Source organism: Symphalangus syndactylus, chromosome 4 (genome assembly GCF_028878055.3).
Source record: "Symphalangus syndactylus isolate Jambi chromosome 4, NHGRI_mSymSyn1-v2.1_pri, whole genome shotgun sequence".
In the NCBI taxonomy this organism is placed as follows: domain Eukaryota; kingdom Metazoa; phylum Chordata; class Mammalia; order Primates; family Hylobatidae; genus Symphalangus; species Symphalangus syndactylus.
This window is the reverse complement of record NC_072426.2, coordinates 97274052-97292779: the sequence shown is the minus strand read 5'-3', so window position 1 is coordinate 97292779 and position 18728 is coordinate 97274052. Positions and strand designations below refer to the sequence as shown.

General features: G+C 39.9%; 1 protein-coding gene across 1 annotated transcript in view; it reads left to right on the top strand.

Moving 5' to 3' along the window:
* The window catches only part of LRMDA (leucine rich melanocyte differentiation associated), a 1130865-nt gene that overhangs the window by 893378 nt on the left and 218759 nt on the right, over positions 1-18728 (top strand). Inside the window, exon 6 of the mRNA XM_063637625.1 lies at positions 3058-3142. Within this exon, the coding sequence (XP_063493695.1) occupies positions 3058-3142 (85 nt within the window). The remainder of the gene's footprint in view (positions 1-3057; positions 3143-18728) is intronic.

Sequence of the window (18728 nt, the reverse complement as noted above, 5' to 3'; positions counted from 1 at the left end):
TGTGAGACTTAAAAGTTTGTCAATATGATGAGTGGAAAAATCGTATCTTGTTTTAATTTGTATTGCCCTTAGTCCTAGTAAATTTCAGCAACTTCTCTTATGTTTATTGACTGTTCAGGTTTTCTCATCTTTGAATTTCCAGACATTTCGTTTGTCTATTTTTCTATTATATTTTCTATTGATTTAAAGACATTCTTTTTTTAAAAAAATTTGGATATCAATAATTTATTGTAGATGTTGCAAGTATTTCCTGACAGGAGAATTTAAAAAGTAAAATGTAAAACTATAATTCCTTGCCATAGGCATTTAGAAAACGTGGCAAGAGGCGGGCACAGTGGCTCATGCCTGTAATCCCAGCACTTTTGGAGGTCAAGGCAGGTGGATCACCTGAGGCCAGGAGTTGGAGACCAGCCTGGGCAACATGGCAAAACCCCGTCTCTACTAAAAATGCAAAAATTAGCTGGATGTGGTGGCACGTGCCTGTAATCCCAGCTACTCAGGAGGCTGAGGCATGAGAATTGCTTGAACCAGGGAGGCAGAGGTTGCAGTGAGTTGAGATTGTGCCTCTGCACTCCAGCCTGGGCAACAGAGTAAGATTCTGTCTCAACAACAACAACAACAAATTTGCCAAGGATTCAAAGATTTAAGAGTCTTTATAGTCTTGAAGATTCAGATTTACTCAAATTTGCATATTCTCATTTTAGGCGTATCTTCTTAACCCAGGTAAAAGAAAATATTATTTAAATTTTCTATTACTGCATACTCAATATACGATGGGTGTACTGCCTCAATTTCAAGGCGAGTTCTTTATTCTTTGGCAGATAGAGTATAAATTTAAGACATTTTCTTGTCCACTTCTTTCCTATGATAATTGTGTCTTTCTGAATTGTACTTCTAATCCTAAGGTTCAGAGAACCAGTGTGAACATCACTGTTGAAAGGATCACGAGGGCTTCATTTTGAAAAAAGCCAAGTCAAGGAGCTGGTAGTTGGATCGTTGATTTGTAGTTGTTTTCCTAAACATCCAGCCGTAGAAGTCCCACCAAAAGGCATAGTTTGCAAAATCATTCTTTCCTGGATTATTTTCCATGATGTGAGTTTATCAACAGACACTGAGCAGGAAAGTAATTAAGTGCTGGTCATAGAATGATGACTGCAAAACAACAGAAGCCACACCATTTTTTACTCTACCTACAGTACAAAACAAAACTAAATATCTCTTTTACACTTGGTTACAGAATTCTAATGTGTAGCACAGTCAGAGATGTTTCCGAAAAGGTAGCATTTGTTCCAGTAATTGTAGAAAAAAGCTGTCATCAAATTGTCAACAGCCCAAATCGAGATTAAAAGTTCTAAGAAATATAACAACAAAACAAACTAAAACTCATATTGGATTTTTGGGTCTTTTTTTAGTGATGAGATGGAGCAGAAATATTGACAGCTATGGCTTCCTATGGAGGAAGTATGATAGATCTAGGGAGGATGACCCCTGTACCCTCACCCCATATGTCCTGCCTCAAGCATTAAATAGATGCCATATTTAGGACACTATCCTCATGTTTCATTCATCATGTAGAAATTACAGGAGACCTTGAATACCCAATAGAGAGACACTTGGTGACTGTAGTGTTTGATTTTTAATCTAATTTTGGGCTCCACATTCTTGCAGTGTGCTAAAAAGTGGAAAAGTCTTACCTACTTTAAAACATGTTTTTCTTGGTGGCTAAGCTTTTATTTTTGTGGACCCAATAGCCTTGGATCCAACTTTAAACACTATATATTTGCCTTGGAGCTGGAGTGAAGAAATGCTACCTGAAAACTGTTTTCTACCTAGGGACAGAGCTTCTGATTTTGCTCCACTCACACTCTTCCTGTAAGTCTCCACTGAAAGCCGCTTAGTCAAACGTCTCAAATGTCAGAAATGAAATTTAAAGGGTTTTTCTAGCAAGTAGGTCTAATCTCCTACTTAGTGTTGATTCCTGTAATATAGGTAATCTCTTTGGAGAAAAGGCCTGCTTTTAGGAGGGCAAATATATCCCATAGAATGTATTTCCTACTCCGGAAAGAAAAATGTAGCATTAATGAAATTTACTTTTTCATGAAGCTTGGAAAGATTGTAAGCTTCGGATTTTGATCCTAGCAGATGTTCTTTTTGGGATATTAAAAAAAAAAAAAGCTGCATTTGATTTAGGAATCTCAGTTAAGAGTTACGGTGGGAATGCTTCTTGCTACTAGCAACCACACTGTGAGTGTGGCATACTGGCCATTGGTTCTGAGTGATAGCTGACCCCAAGCTGAAGTACTTTCTTTTGGCTTTAGCTCCCAAGGATGTTGGGTTCTGAAAAGAGAGCCTTAGCAGCCTGGGCCATCTCGGACACATTTCTATGGTTAAAGAGTTGTGTGCGTACAGTGAAAAAGCATCATCCTAGATGTATCTTATGTTATTTTCTTTTAGGCCTTGGAGTGACACATTTGTTGATAACTGCTACATCCCAAATCCAAATTTCAGATGTATTTCTCATTGCTGTTGTTAAACTGAGCCAGAATCCCCAGTACACAGCACAAGACAATTTATATCCTTTCCTGTGGTGACTTCATTCTGCCAAGTCTTTCATGCCACTGGGCTCATGGAAGTCAGCCCTGGTTTTCCCCATTTATCCTGGGGGTAGAGCTTAACCTCTTCACTAGTATCCAAAGAAATCTGCTCATAGCCAGTCTTTACTTTGTGGGAATTACTGGGTGAAGGCCTGATAGAAATCTAAGCCTTTAACTTTTCCTGTCTTCTGCCTCTCTTTTTCCTCCTCCCTCTCCTTTCATTTCAGCACATAAACTGCCCCCTTTTCTTAGAGCTATTCCATATGTACTGAGGCCCCTCAAAGCTTTGGATCTTACCCAACACTTACCAGAATATTATCTCAACAAAAACAACTCTTGCTTCATAAGAAGTCTCTTGGTGAATAATATTTTCTCCAAGCTCAGATCCCAAGGAGACAGGTCTGGTAAATGAGGGGTTTGGTATTTGGTGTTGCTTCATGTTGACTTTGCTTTTGTCACACAGGCTTCCAATGAGGACGTTGCCGACTCCCCGGAGCGCCACTACACGCCCTTGCCTTCTGCTTCCAGGGAACTCACCAGTCACCAAGGTTGGAACTCAGCTTTTTATTGCTCTCAGTGGGTGCAGGGAGGGACACTTGGCTGTGCAGAGCTCTGGCTCATTACTGCTGCCTCGGCACTTTAGAAAGAACACAGTGCTTTTTAAGTCCTTGATGAGAAAACCATACCTGTCACACGTAGTGATTTTAACCCGTATTAAACAGAATTTAGTAGCAGTCTACTCAGGAGGCAAATAAATCTCCGGTGTAATATAATTTCATGATTCTTTTCTTTAAATAAAGAGATTAGAGTACTTAAAAATTATCAAGGAGATGTTAACTCCAGTATTAGTGATGAAGAGAAATTGGGAAACTCACTAACATTTATAAAAGTATCATTGTTTGAGAATATAACAATTAACATCTGTAATTTCAAAATGAATGAACTCTATGTTGTAACTAAAAGGAATTCCAATTTGCCTGGCAACGTTGAGAGACGCCATGTGCAGTTTTTGCTGAATTCTCTTATTTTCAAAATATTCATTTGGTTTACTCAGTTTTTCCAAAGCCTTGCATGTCTGTTGCCATCCCTAAAGTCTTCAGCTTCAAAAGCAGACAGAACACTGACATGAAATATCATTTGAAAATGTCTCATCCCTAAGCTGGCTGTTTTAAATATTGTTTCCCCAAGAAGGAAATTCCACTTGTACATGTGAAGGAGAAAGTGAACAGGGGCTATTCTAGCATTGTCATCCCAGCAGCATTGCAGGATGAGCAGGTCAAAGAACAGGCTGTGGCGATGCTCAGAAAGTAGTGAATCTGACCCTCCAAGTCACCGTCTGGGCTCTGGGCAAATGGGATACTTGTATTCTGCAGGAAACGAAGAAGAGAGTAGTGCAGGATTTCTGATGTCTGTGGCTTGGACCTGTGTTGCCTGTTTGGTGTTTGGGCATCAATAGAACTTTTCTACATTTAAATATACTTTAGTTAATTTTGTGAAAAATCAATTTTGCTCAAAGTCAGGGGGAATAAGCAGCTGCCAACCTGCTATGTTTTGAGGGGCATGAACAGGTCTCTTTCACTGAATGTCCTTTTGAAGGTCTTAAGCGTGCATCCCTTTTGAGACTGTTTTTGGGGGAATTTCCCTAAAATGACACCACATCTAGATGGAGCAACAAATTAACCCTTAAATTAGCCTCATATCCTCATGTGTTTATTTATTGGTTTCTTGTATTTGAATAAGGGTATTTTTACTTTAGAGTCTATTGAATAAGTTGCATAGAAACAGAAGTCTCAGAAACCTCACAGCCACTTGTAAAGTGTATCTGGCCATGAAATTGAGATTTCACAATGGGGAGATATGATCAGATAGATGATAATCATTAGGAATAGGGCAAATATCATCTGTCATTTTAACAGTAATATAAAAAATCTGAGACTTGAAGAAAGGAAATATAACACAATATAGTTTTAAGATATTTGGAATAATATTTGGAATATGGAAAAATGCCTAAAGTAGTTAGAGTTCAAATAAGTGCTCTTGGATGACATCAGGGCTTAACATCAATGAGAGAAATGTAAAGACGTTATTTAAAGGGAGCCAACACAGACATCTCAATTTTACTGAAGAAAATCCCTACACTTTTTTTTTTTTTTTTTTTTTTTTTTGAGAGGGAGTCTCGCTCTGCCGCCCAGGCTGGAGTGCAGTGGCGCGATCTCGGCTCACTGCAAGCTCTGCCTCCCGGGTTCACGCCATTCTCCTGCCTCAGCCTCTCCGAGTAGCTGGGACTGCAGGCGCCCGCCACCACACCCGGCTAATTTTTTGTATTTTTAGTAGAGACGGGGTTTCACCGTGGTCTCGATCTCCAGACCTCGTGATCCGCCCGCCTCGGCCTCCTAAAGTGCTGGGATTACAAGCGTGAGCCACCACGCCCGGCCAAATCCCTACACATTTAACACATTGGTTGCCTGACCAGTGCTGACTTGGTTGTTGATAAAAGCAAGTCTACATCATAAAATGATGTTCTTTGGGCTGATGGCCATAAGGAGACCAATAGAGAGAAGACCGAAGAAGTTGATTAAAGCTGGATTATTGAACTGATCTATGTAGGAGAAAGGTGAGACTAATATATTTCAGCTTAGCATAAACCAATTTGGCTTGAACCAACTTGGCTTTCCCCAAATGAGAAATCCATTATTTTTTGGCACTAAAATGAAACCACTTAATACTATCTCGTTTTTTTAATATTTAAGAGAATTATTTCAAGTTTCTGATCATGTAAATCACGAAAACATTTGAATGTCATTTGTTAATACCTTCATGCAAACAGCTTACAAACATTTATGCAGAAGGCGGCCTTTCATGGTGTGAGGACAAATTACATCAGTTCTTTCTCAAGTGAAATTCTCCATGATGTCTGAAACTTTTGTCTATACAATCCTCACTGGAAGTTCTATTTGCAAATAATTTTTTATTCATCCAGTTCCCAATCTCTTTTCCTTCCGCACCAACAACTACAAAAACTGGCGGGCAGTAGTTCATGTGCAAATTGCTATTTTTCTGTACATGCCATTTTCCCTTTACTTGTCCTTTTATGTAACTTCCAATGTCGAGTATGATAGGTCCAAGATTCATGTCCTAAAAACTGTAGATTCAAATGCAAAGGAAGTCCGGGCTTAGAATAATGATCAGGAGACCTGGGACTCAATTTTTCCATCTGTTACTTGTAGATAATCCATATATATCACAGGGATAGTAACATGTCGTACTTTGCTTCCAGCATGAAACTTCTACTGATCTGAGTTATATTGATTTTCTTCTTTCTATAGATATGTCTGATATTTGTTTCTATCTTCTAGGTGCAATTGTTCATATTCTACTTTGTATGATAGAGATCAGGTTATGTGTGTCTTAAACTCCTCGTAAATGAAAACTCCCTGACAGGCAGCAGTAAGTCCAAATCATCTTTTTTCTTTTTTCTTTATCTTTTTTTTTTTTTTTTTGAGATGGAGCCTCACCCTGTCACCTAGGCTGGAGTGCAATGGCACAATCTTAGCTCACTGCAACCTCCACCTCCTGGGTTCAAGCGATTCTCCTGCCTCGGCCTCTTGAGTAGCTGGGATTACATGTGTGTGCCACCACGCCTGGCTAATTTTTTGTATCTTTAGTAGAGACAGGGTTTCACCATGTTGACCAGGCTGTTCTCGAACTCCTGACCTCGTGATTCACTTGCCTCAGCTTCCCAAAGTGCTGGGACTATAGGCGTGAGCCACCGCACCCAGCCTCATCTTCCCTTTGACATCACTGTGACACTGCCCATTCTTCAGGTATCAGCTTCCATATCACAGCTCCAAAGGAAACTCCCTTGATCCCCTGCTACATACTTATATTAGGCCAGTGTTCCCTGTTCAGGGACTATCTTCCTAGATAGGCCATAAGCTGTTGGGAAGAGTGGTTGTGATTACATATGTTCACCGCTTTATCTGCAATGCCTGGCACAGGGCCTCCTACCTAAATGACACTCCATATATATTTGTTCAGTAAAGGCTGAGTAATAGAAACCCAGCGGAAGGGTGAGTATCTTAGTCACCTCTGCACGGTAACTTGATTGCATGTGAGAAAGGAGACCCTGCTTCCTTTGGGGGTGAACACACTAAAGGGAAAGGTCTAGCTGTGTGGACCTCAGACCTCAATTCTGTTGCTTTCAAAAAGCCAAACAATCAGGGATGGGTGTCATATGTGTTGATTCATTACCAGAGAGCATTTAGTCACAAAGCCTAACTTCTAAATAGTTGATTATTTTAATGTTGTAGTTTTCAAGCATTGGTGGTTTGACGGTAGAGAAAGGAATAGGATGAATTGAAGTAACTTTGGAATTATTTTACTAGAACAGAAACTCTCAAGGAAGGGGTCAGACTCTCAGTAAGATATAGATTGTGGTACACACATGGCTTTAGAATGATCCACCTGAATTCTCTCCGAGAATGCTGCCCTGGGTTGGAGCATATCTTTGGAATGAGGAGGACGCAAGCCTAGTGAATGTCCCTGAATTATTTATTTCCTGATGCTTATACTATAGTCTTGAAGATATGCCGTAGTTAGCTTGCCATATTAAACACTGGACTTGAAATATATAAAAGAAAGAAAGCAAAAAGAAAAAAAAATGAAGAGGAAATTTGCTGTGAAACTTGCTTAGAGATGATAACCTTTCTACTTTGACTATTGTTGGCAACCTTGCCATTATTTTTATTGACACAGTTGTTAGGTACTCATCTTCCTCTCCAACCAGGGGCTTGGTCTATTTGTGTTTGAAATTGATTGCTGGGACTGTCACAAAGTAATTTATACAGCAACTTATCATAATTAGTTATCGTTTGCAGTTTCCTTAATGTGAGTTGCATTTTATGCTTAGCAATTGATTTTTCTGTATACCTCCATGAAACAACTCAATGTATGCCATCCAAAAAAGAAGAAAAAGACCAAAAGAAAAACTGTGGTTTTTTTTATTATTTAAAACATTTTTAGTCTGAGATATCATAAAATACGTTTCCACAGAAGCCGTAAATAACACAGTGTTTTGCTTCAACTCATTAAATCAGCCAAAGGGAAAGTGAATAAAAGGAAATTTAAATGTCTGTATGTGAAGAGGTAGCAATGTAGACAAAAATGTTTGGGATGGGGAGATGTTGGCCAGAAAAACTTCATGCCAACAAGCATAATGCTTTCAGGAGGGCTCAAAAGGAAGTTACTTGATGACTAAACTATTGCTCACAATTTGTTTTGGGCTTTTAAAGGATTTGGAGATGCAGGGGCAGAATGATGCAATATTTTTCCTCATCCATTATAAGGGTCACAGCCCATAACAAAAGACAGGTTAACAAGAGAAGAGGATACGAAATTTACTTAAACCAAGTTTTCTGAGACAGGGGGGCCTTTAGAAATGAAAGGGAAAACTAGTTTTATGCTTATGTTGATGAAGAATGGACAGCTGTGTAGAAACATGATTAGACAAAGGGTATGATCTAATGGTAATAGATTGAGGGGAAGCCCAGCAAGGCTGTCTCTTCAGATTCTTCTTGGCCTCTTTATGTAGCATTCCTTCCCCTGGGTATAGGACAGGACCCTCTGAAGTGAGAGTCTTCAAAGGAGAAGAGAGAGTGTGACCTTTCTAGGTTTTATGGCTGGCTTTAAGGGACAGGATTCTAGTTTCGATGACCCCACTTAGGGAAGAGGAATTCTGGTTTCTATAACTCACTGCAGGGGAGAGACAGAGGGATGAGGGAGCGGGTAAGAGAAGGCCAGAGAGACCTTGCTTCTGAGGCCCTTCCAGTGTCTTTCGTTTCAAAGCACTCAGTACATCAAGGTGCCACTATTTGGGGTATTGTGTTCTGGGCCCTGTCAGAGGCAGTATGTCTCTTATAGCCAACTTTTAGTTTTTCATTTTTAGATTTCTACTATCTTGTCATGTCAGCCACAGGGAATGTGAAAGCTAAGTGGGTCTGATCATTATAAACAAAATCTGCAGAAAACAATAGCAAATACTCAGGAAAATAGGTGCATTTATTTAGGCCAGCTTAATAGCTCAGCATCAAGGAATCTTTTGCCTACTGCCTCTTGGTTATCACTGACCATTTATAAACATGAGGCTGGGTGCCGTGGCTCATGCCTGTAATGCCAGCACTTTGGGAGGCTGATGTGGGTGGATCACTTGAGGTCAGGAGTTCGAGACCAGCCTGGCCAACATGATGAAACCCCATCTCTACTAACAATTCAAAAATTAGTTGGGTGCAGTGGCAGGCACCTGTAATCCTAGCTACTTGGGAGGCTGAGAGAGGAGAATTGCTTGAACCCAGGAGGCGGAGGTTGCAGTGAGCAGAGATCATGCCACTGCACTCCAGCCTAGGCGACTGAGTGAGAGTCCGTCTCAAACAAAATAAACAAACTAACAAAAAGATGAGATGAACAACCTGATGGTTCTGGAGACTTTGCCAGGTAGGTCAGACCCTATGACTGAGACAGCCTGCTTATATATTGCCTTCTGCCTTCCAGAATATTTTGATTAGTCTTTCAAGAGAGCTAAGCATCAAATAATTTCTCAAAAAATTGTGACTGACTCATTGAAAGTTCATAGAAGCATGACAGATCCAAATTTCCCCCATGGATAATGTACTGAAAAGTGGCAAAAGGAAAGAGAGAGAAAAGAAAAAAGGAAAAACCCTCCCTAGAGACAAGAACATGTTTTTGTCCAGGGGTCCTGTCAAATAAGAGTATGGCCTTGGCTTGTATCTTTTAGACTTCTTGCCACCACTGTGCCTTGACTGTGTGGGGGAAGAGTGTGTTGGTTCCTCGTGCAGAACTATTATTAGCATTTGCTAATTATGTAAAATGATTTCCTCTGATGACATTTTCAACAGAACCCATTACTTTAGTTTTCTTTCCTTCATAATGCTTTTATGGGCTTATAATCTTGGTGGAATTCTCAGATGCTGAGAGATGCTAAAGTTTCCTTTATTTAATCGAGGTGACTAGTGATTTGACAGTAGTGGTTGACAGGTTTATTTTATCTGCGTGGCAGTAGGAGTCTATTTTCAGTATGTGCACTCTGTTCCAAAGTAAAAGGACTTTACTAAGTGCTGAATAAATTGTACTTTCCTTTGATTCTAGACCTTGCTGAAATGGTTTAAAAACTCCAGTCTGGGTCATCAAATTCATCTCCTTGCTACTTTGCAGGGTCAATAGCTTTACTCTGTACAGAGCTGGGCTGGGTGGATTGGAATGGAGGGTAGTGTAGATTAAAACTTCCGCATATATATAGATAGATGTGCATGTGTGCACTTGCTGTCTGCGAGGGTGGCAGTGATGGAAGAGCAAGCCAAGTGGAATCTGAAGATGGATGAATCTGTTAGACTATTACCAAGACTGCATGGAGTTTAGCCAGGAACTTTAAGCAACCTCCTTTAAACATTTGAAATCCATAAGGGTCCATTTCCTCTCCTTTTTCTCCAAGGATGATTTTTCATTTGCAGTCTCCGACATTGCTTTATTTCTATTCTTTGGGCAGAATTGTGGTACACTTGTAGACACAGAAGGGCTACGAATCTGTTTTTTCTCTCCCAGAAGCAAAGCAAGGAGGGAAAAATGGATTTCAGCTTTCCCCTGCCCCTCAAATAGTAGCAAACCCTACTTCTGTAAAATGAGAGGTCAGAATGACAACTCTTCCCCCAACAGACAGTCCCAATAAAAAATGATAGTAGAAACATGCTCTCTTTATCTTAAAAAAATGGAAGCCTAGAATATACAGGGTGGAAGGTTCTAAATGTGCTTATGTTTTAGAGTCCTGGGCTGTTTCTTGCCCCTTTTTATGAGGAAAAAATTATGATATGGTCAGTAAGACAAAGATTGTTATGAGCACAGTCATTCAAGAATCTCCCCAACATGTCTTCATTTAGTACCTACTGTGTACCGAGTGTATTGTTAGGATTTGTGGAGAATTCAGAAATAGAGAATATTATCTCTATCTTCCAGGAATTTATAGTTTGATTGAGGAAATCCCAAAAATGAAGTAATACCAACCAAACAAGATATTATATGTTACAAAAATAAGAGCTCTATTAGTTGGTAAAAGCTGCAAGTGCTCTCAACGTTTAGAAAAGATAGGGTGCAATGTAGGTGAGACTCCTCAGGCATGACTCTTTGGAGGATGTTGGCATTGAGTTTTGAAGAATATGTTAAGTGGAGAGCAAAAGAAGGGCATTGCAGAAAGATAAATGGGTAAAGATAAAGCACAAGGGCAAGAACAGGTAGAACTGATGAGAGAAAGGGACCTGTTTTGAAAAGGTCAGAAATAAGGTTCCTTATGTAGGATAGGTCCACATTATGGCAGGCCTTGGACAGACAGAAGGGTTTATATTTGATTTAAAACCATGCTGTAGGATTATTAATCTGCAAGCAGTATGCAGGGGTAATTGGAAAGGAGAGAGCCTGGATTCAAGGAGGCCATGGTGGGATGGGATTGGAAGGAGATTGTTTCAGTCTTAGAAGCCTTAGATTTCCAGATAACCAGGTTCTGTGCCCATAGACTGTGATGTCTCCAAAGAGCAGGTTTCTAGCAAAGGTAATTTAGAAAACAACTTGGTAACAGATGGGGAAGACAGCTGGGTCCAGGATAGATACTGCCAGGAGAGCAGGAGTGGGGGCCTTTCACAGGGAACCGTATGGCCACTATGGAGTTGTTGTATGAGGTTGCTGATGGTTTGGTCACGAGGGCTCAGGCATCAGAGAAACTGGACAGTCAATGTTTTTCCTCCGCATGTTATTCAGAATATTTCTGATGTTGGCTTTTGAAACTAAAACATAGGGCCCAGGATAATGTTGGAATAATCCAGCATTCCATGATCAAGGCCTGGAGTGGCTGGCTGGCTGTCAGGGGGTACAAAAAATAAAGGAAGGAATATGAGAAACATTCTGTTGCAAACACAATAGACCGAATACTGATTATATTTCAGGGTAGAGAGAAACAGAGGACCAGAAAGCTGTAAGGAAGCCAGCATGGTGTGTGGGAGGCTGTGGTCTCTGCCTGTTGCCCCTCTCTGGGTTCATCCTCATCGCAGGATTCTCTCCCACCATTCATGCGTGAACTCTAATCTGGCCTGTTAAATGGAAGACCGGTGGAGTTAATGTAGTGGAGCTGTGGCAGCAGGAGCAAACATACCAAAAGCAGACAGAGCAGCCACAAACATTTGTTCTCATTCTAGTCTTTGGCTTAAAGATGAGCTTCATTCTCTTAAAAACTAATAAGTACCCAGGGTGTTTTATTTCTGAATCTTGGGCTTCTGGAAGGAGAGTGATTTGAAGCCAATGCTTTTGGTCTAAATTGTTTTGCCGTGAGCTCGGCCCAGTATTAACTTCCTAGTCCCAGTTCTTCTGACTCTTTTTATTTCCCTGTCTCTTGTAGAAAACTTTATCCCTGCCCCAGGTTTTTCCTCATGTAGTGATTTTACAACCTTTTTTGGAACAAATAAACAAACATCTGGAATCATGTGGTACATTTAATTAAAAAGTTTGCATTTGGCCAGAAATGGTAAAATCATGAAAAATGGCCTGTCGGTGAGCTCAAGAAGGCCAAATGATGACGTTGTTGGCTGCAAATGGACTGAAATTGAGGGAGGTGAACACCTGCTCAGCTCGGCCTGCTGTCCTCCAGCTTCCTTCTCCAGCCATTAATATTTACTGCAGTTTCTTTATCCATTCTAATGAAATTTTTTGGTTGGGGCTGGTCTGGGGAGAGGGCTGTTACTTTTCCAATAACCTTGGGTTTGTTGCGATGTGTGTGCTTTATAAAGGGTGTGGTATTGGGCTTTTTGGGCTTTTCATTTCCCTTGCTCAGAATTCCATATGCTTCAGGTCACCGCAGGGGCCTGTTTCTGTTTCTTCAATCAGTCACTCAACCATGGTTTTCATGAGAGCCCTAACATGTGGAACCCTGCACCAGGGCACGTAGGAGATGAAAAAGAAGCTGTGGGCTCTGCCTTCAGGAATCCTACAGTCTAATTGGAGACAAGGTCCTATGCAGAGAAAGCAGAGGCCAAGCTAGATGGAGGAGTACAGAGAAGGGAGGGATCTGCGACGATAGAAAGATTGAGAGGTGGCCTTGGATGAAGGTGAGAACTGAGTTGAAGGAACTTTCCCTGCGTGAGTTCCAAGTGTGAAAGGATTTAGGGAGAGACCAAGCTGTGGATTCTTGTCTAGTTTCTGGTCATAATCTAGGTGAAAGTAGGGGGTGGATACATTTAAAGCAAGAATTAGATATGATTATTCTACATTTCCAGTTAGCTTCTCCTTTGCAAGACATAGCTATGGTGAAGTAAAATTTAAGTTTTGTTTGCAAATTAGGATAAAATATTAAGATGATCTGGCTTTGCAGAGTGTAGTGCTCTCATATGTCTCCCACATGAGGATTTATACCGAGGATGAGATTATTCTTAGGACAAAGTGAGAAGTTTTTCTTGTTGCACAGAATACAAAGGAAGTGGTCAGGGGCTGCAAATATAGTGAGCACCGTTTAGGTTAGATCCAAGGGAAGTATGAACCCACAGGTATCTGAGACATGTTTCACAATAAATTTAGAAAGTTTATTTTGCCAAGACTTAAGGATGCACCTGTGACACAGCCTGAGGAGGTCCTAATGATGTGCCCAAGGTGGTCTGGGCATGGTATGGTTTTATACATTTTAGGAAGACATGAGACATCAATCAAATACATTTAAGATATACATTGGTTTGGTCCAGAAAGGCAGACAACTTTAAGTGGGGGGAGCTTCTAGGTTATAGGTAGATTTAAATTTTTTCTGATTGGCAATTGATTGAAAGAGTTATCAATAGAAAGGAATAGCTGGGTGATACAAGAGGTTGTAGAAACCAAGGCATTATCATGCAGATGAAGCCTACAGGTAGCAGGCTTCGGAGAGAATAGATTGTAAATATTTCTTATCAGACTTAAGGTCTATGTTGATGTTAAATGCTGGTTGGCTTTTCCTGAATTCCAACAGGAGGAGGGCATAATGAGGCACGTCCAACCCACCCCCGACTTTCCATCATAGCCTGAATCAGTTTTTCAGGTTAACTTTGGAGTGCCCTGGCCAACAGGAGGGAGTCTATTAAGATAGTTGAGGAAGCCTTAGAATTTTATTTTTGGTTTACAGAGGGATGAGTATTGTTTTGAACTCGGGTGTGGATTGGCAAGGCAGATAGAGAAATCACCATTCCCCAAGGCTTTTTACTGAAGGACATGCTCATCTGTCTTTGAGGTAGCCTGAAGGAAGTGAAATGAAACTTAAACAATTTTCAAATCCTGACTGGATGTGATCCTGGGTTCTCTATGTCAGTGCTGGTTCAGCTTTTTCATAAAATGAAATCAGGGTTTCACCTTGACCCTTCCGGACTTGTGCAAGCATAGGGAGATATAGGATCATGCTGGATGGAGCATCACTTCAGTTGCCAGAGGAGTTCTTAGTCCTCAGCTCTTTATTATTCTTGTGCATCTGTTTCCTTAAATACTCTCTGCAGAAGCATTAGCATGAAAATAAAAGAGTACAGCAACTTGGAATTTTCCATTTGTAGCTTCCTTAGTCTGTGGGGTCAAAGTTCTGTCCTCAGGGATGCTAATGCAAACTCTGTGTGCTGTTCCAGGGCAAATGTTTCTCAACTAAATGACAAGAGGGGGTGGGGAGCCAGGGAAATAATGCAATGCTAATTCCCAAACACAGACTGCCCAGAGGTCCCAGTTTAAATTGCTGCTCCCCCAACTCTATTCCCACCCTCCCCCAAAGGAAAAAAAATATCCTGTGTTGTTAGGACAGACATCTGTGTGAGAGCAATAAAACAGTCTTCTCCCTTGTGGATTAGCTCTTTATTCCTTTATTTATCTTGATATACCTCATCAGTTTATCCTAAATCAAGGAGAGTCAAAGAGGATAAGATGCAGTCCCTTTTTTGTTTTTGATTAAGGAAACCCGTACAACCATCCTCCTACACAAATTTATTTTCTCAAGAGATAGCTTTCCTTGTTATGTCTAATTTACCCCCCCGTTTTTTAATCCACCTCCTTGGAAACTCTCTGGAACTTTTATTTCATATAATGTTCAAATCAAGATAATGAAACTCCTCCAGAGACAGGTTAGATAGGGCAGTGAATGTTGGCATGTCTGCATGATTCTAAAGTACAAGGGGAACTAGGATAGCAGACTTAACATACTCCATAGGCTCCATTTCTTCTTCCAAATCCCTAGAAGTTTATTAATTCATTCAAGAGATATCTACAGAGCATGTTCTATGTGTCAAGCCCTGTTCAAAACATTAGAAATAGAGCTGTGCATAAAGTGGGCAAACATAGGCCAGGCGCAGTGGCTCACGCCTGTAATCCCAGCACTTTGGGAGGCCGAGGCAGGCGGATCACGAGGTCAGGAGATCGAGACCATCCTAGCTAACATGGTGAAACCCTATCTCCACTAAAAATACAAAAAATTAGCCGGCATGGTGGCAGGCGCCTGTAGTCCCAGCTACTCGGGAGGCTGAGGCAGGAGAATGGCGTGAACCTGGGAGGCGGAGCTTGCAGTGAGCTGAGATCGCGCCACTGGACTCCAGCCTGGGTGACAGAGCAAGACTCTGTCTCAAAAAAAAAAAAAAAACGTGGGCAAACATTTCTGCCTTCAAAGAGCTTATGTTCTAGTCAGAGAGAAGACCTATAACTAAGATAAAAATAAAACCACCACATAGTATATCAGTACTAAGATGAAAACGAAAGCAGATCAAGGGCATGAGAGAGTATGTGTTGGCAATTTGAGATCTGATAGCCAGAGAAGTCACCACTGAGAAGATGATGGTGGAGTAAAGACCTGGGGAGGTAAGGCACGGAGCCCTGAGAATGTCTGAGAGAAAAGTGGTCCAGGCCAAGGAAGGAACAAGTGCAAGTCCCTGAGGTGGGAGCATGCTACTGGCATACATGAAGTACAACCAAGAGGTCAGTGTGGCTGGGGTGAGTAATCTAGGGGAAGTGTGGTAGATGAAGCCAGAACAATACCAGGGGCTGGGACTTGTAGCCCATTGTTAAATGTTAAACCCAGGAACATTAACATTTTAAAGAATTTATTTGAGCAGATGGTGATTCATGAATCAGGCAGCACTAGATTGCACATGGTTCAGGGCTCCACCAAGAGGGTGTGAGGGAATATTTTTTATAAGGTGTTTGTGGAAGCCAAGACAAAGAAATTGTTTGATTGGTTAAAGTGGAAAGTCCCAGTTAGAGGTTATTTGGTGGTTTCTTGTTGGTTAAGCTTAAGTTTCATTTTACTGCTTACATTGACTTGGGTTTTGGTTTGCTTATGTAGGAATCCAAAGTGCTGGAACCATCTCCGCCTAATGGCTTCCTGATAGATTATTTTAACATTGTTTACTGTGACTAAGACAGGAAGCTATTTCAAGACAGGAGAAATAATAGAAATGATGTTACCCTTCTCCTTATAGAAAAAAAAAAAAAAACAATTCCCAAATGAATAACTAACCGGAAAAGAAAGAAAGGTACTGCCTTTGATCAGAAACTATAGATTTCCTGCAAGATCACAGCTCAAAACAAATGCAAAAGAGTTTCAAAATGCAGAACCAAGACCCAGCAGGGTGGCATATACCTATAAGCTCAGATATACCAGACATAGGAGGACTGCTTGAGTCCAGGAGTTTGAGACTGTAGTGTGGAGTGATTGAGCCTGTGAATAGCCATTGTGCTCCAGCCAGGGCAGCATAGTGAAACACAATCTCATAAATAAATAAATAAATAGTAAATAAATGGTGTAGAACTAGCTTCAGGAGTTCTCTAAGCACAGAGAAAGCTACCAGGGGGCCTCATAGCAGGCAATAATTTGGGCTTCCTCAGTGGGTACAGCCACATGGGTCACATCGTCTATATACTTCTCTCCATCCTTAGTTTAGGCATCAAGTAACAGAGCTATCTCTAAGCCAGGGCAGTAAGTATGAGTGATTGGATCAGAAAAATAAGATGACAAGAGTTGGTACAAATGTGTAAGTCATAATAAATGAGAATGAACTAGATTAAAAGACAGAACAATCCCAGATTTCATTAAAAAAAAGAAGAAAATGTAAAATAAAATACTTTTTCAAGAGGTACATATAATAAAACGACATAGACAGCTTGAAAATACATGAATGAAAGGACAGAAATACTGGACACCTGCTAACACAAAATCCAGGAAGAGCAATGTTAATATTAGACAAAATAAGACTCAAGATGATTACTGAAATGACAAAGAGGGCTATTTTGTATAACTATGAAGATATAATGGGAATCTAAAACAATCATGAATCTTAATGCACCCAACGACATGGCTTTGAAATTAATAAAGCAGAAACTTCTAGAGATACCAGAAAAAAACTAACAAAGTCACCATCACGAAGACTTTAGCACATCTCCTATGAAAATGACAGCTAAATGAATGGAAATTTTACAATACCTTCATTTTGTTACTTAGAAAATAGGGTGATATTCTTTAAAAACCTATATGAAACAATCACAAATTGGCTCATATCCACAAATTGGCTCATAAAGAAAAGTGTAACATGCTTCATTCAAATTAACTGATCATAACTAAGTCAAATTAGAAATTATATTAAAAAAGGAAGACTTCCTTCCCCCTCCTTCTGAAAAAAAAAGTAAAAGAGGAAAGAAAAAGCACTACAGACTACAGAATTAGAAATAAATGAAGTTTTGGGTTTATGAGGACATAATATACAGTATTCTTTAAAAGTAAATGGAAGTGATAACACTGTAGTATATTAAAAACTGTGGGATATACCAAAAGGCTAATTGAAGGATTTTTTCCTCCTTAGAAACATAAACTATAAAACAAGGAATAGAAGATAAAAATATATGCACTATGTTTTCATATATCCTAATTTAAAAAAACCAAGCAAACCTAATGACATATGAAAGGACTTAATAAAATAGAAACAACGTACAATATACTTTATCAACAATACCAACCGATATTTAAGAAAAAGGTGAGCCTAGCAGATCAAAGTAAGAAAAAATAGAGATTGACATTTAACATTAGGAATAACCAGACAAAAAAACCCCACAACGCTATTGAGCTTCATATTGATAAATTTGAAAATCCAAGTAAAACAAGTAATTTTAAGGCAATTGTAGTTACCAGCGCTGTCTCAAGAAGAAATATAAGTCTAAACAGAGAAAAAATAAGATGATAAAAGAAACTTTAAAAATAACCATATAGCCCTCAAAGAGAAGTAGCATCTCATCTTTTATAATTTATTCCAGAAAATAAAAAATATGGAAAATTCCTCTTTTTCTCTTACTAGGAATCCATAACTGACCTAAGCAATGTGAGGAAACATGAAAATGAAACTCTAGGCAAGTCTCTTTTTCAAATATGAATAAAGGAATCCTCCATGAGAAATTAACAATAAGACTTACTAATGCATTTAAAAAATAGTACTTCCTGACCAAGTAGGGTTTATCTCAATGAAAGGGTGGTTTGCTAGTAGAATTTATCAGTAAATGTGTTATATTGGCATATTAAAAAAGAAAATGGGATTATATATGAGGATGATGTTACTAGATATAAAAAGAGAGGGAGGCCAGGCATGGTGGCTCACGCCTGTAACCCCAACACTTTTGGAGGCCAAGCTGGGTGGATTGTTTGAGCTCAGGAGTTCGAGATTGGCCTGGGCAATTTGGCAAAACCTTGTCTGTACTAAAAATACAAAAAATAGCTGGGCATGGTGATGTATGCCTGTAGTCCCAGCTACTTGGGAGGCTGAGGCAGGAGGATCTCTGGAGCCCAGGAGGCGGAGGTTGCAGTGAGCCAAGATCGTGTCACTGCACTCCAGCCTAGGTGACAGAGTGAGAATATGTATCAAAAAAAAAAAAAAAAAAAAAAAAAGAGAGAGAAAGGAAGAAACCTATGAAATTTAACAACCATTTCTGCTAAAATCTCTCAGTAAACTCGGAATAGATAGGAACTTCCCTAACTTGATAAAGTGTATCTACCAGAAACCTATAGCAACCTGCATATGAAAGAGGGATTTAAAAAATTTCCATCACAGTCTC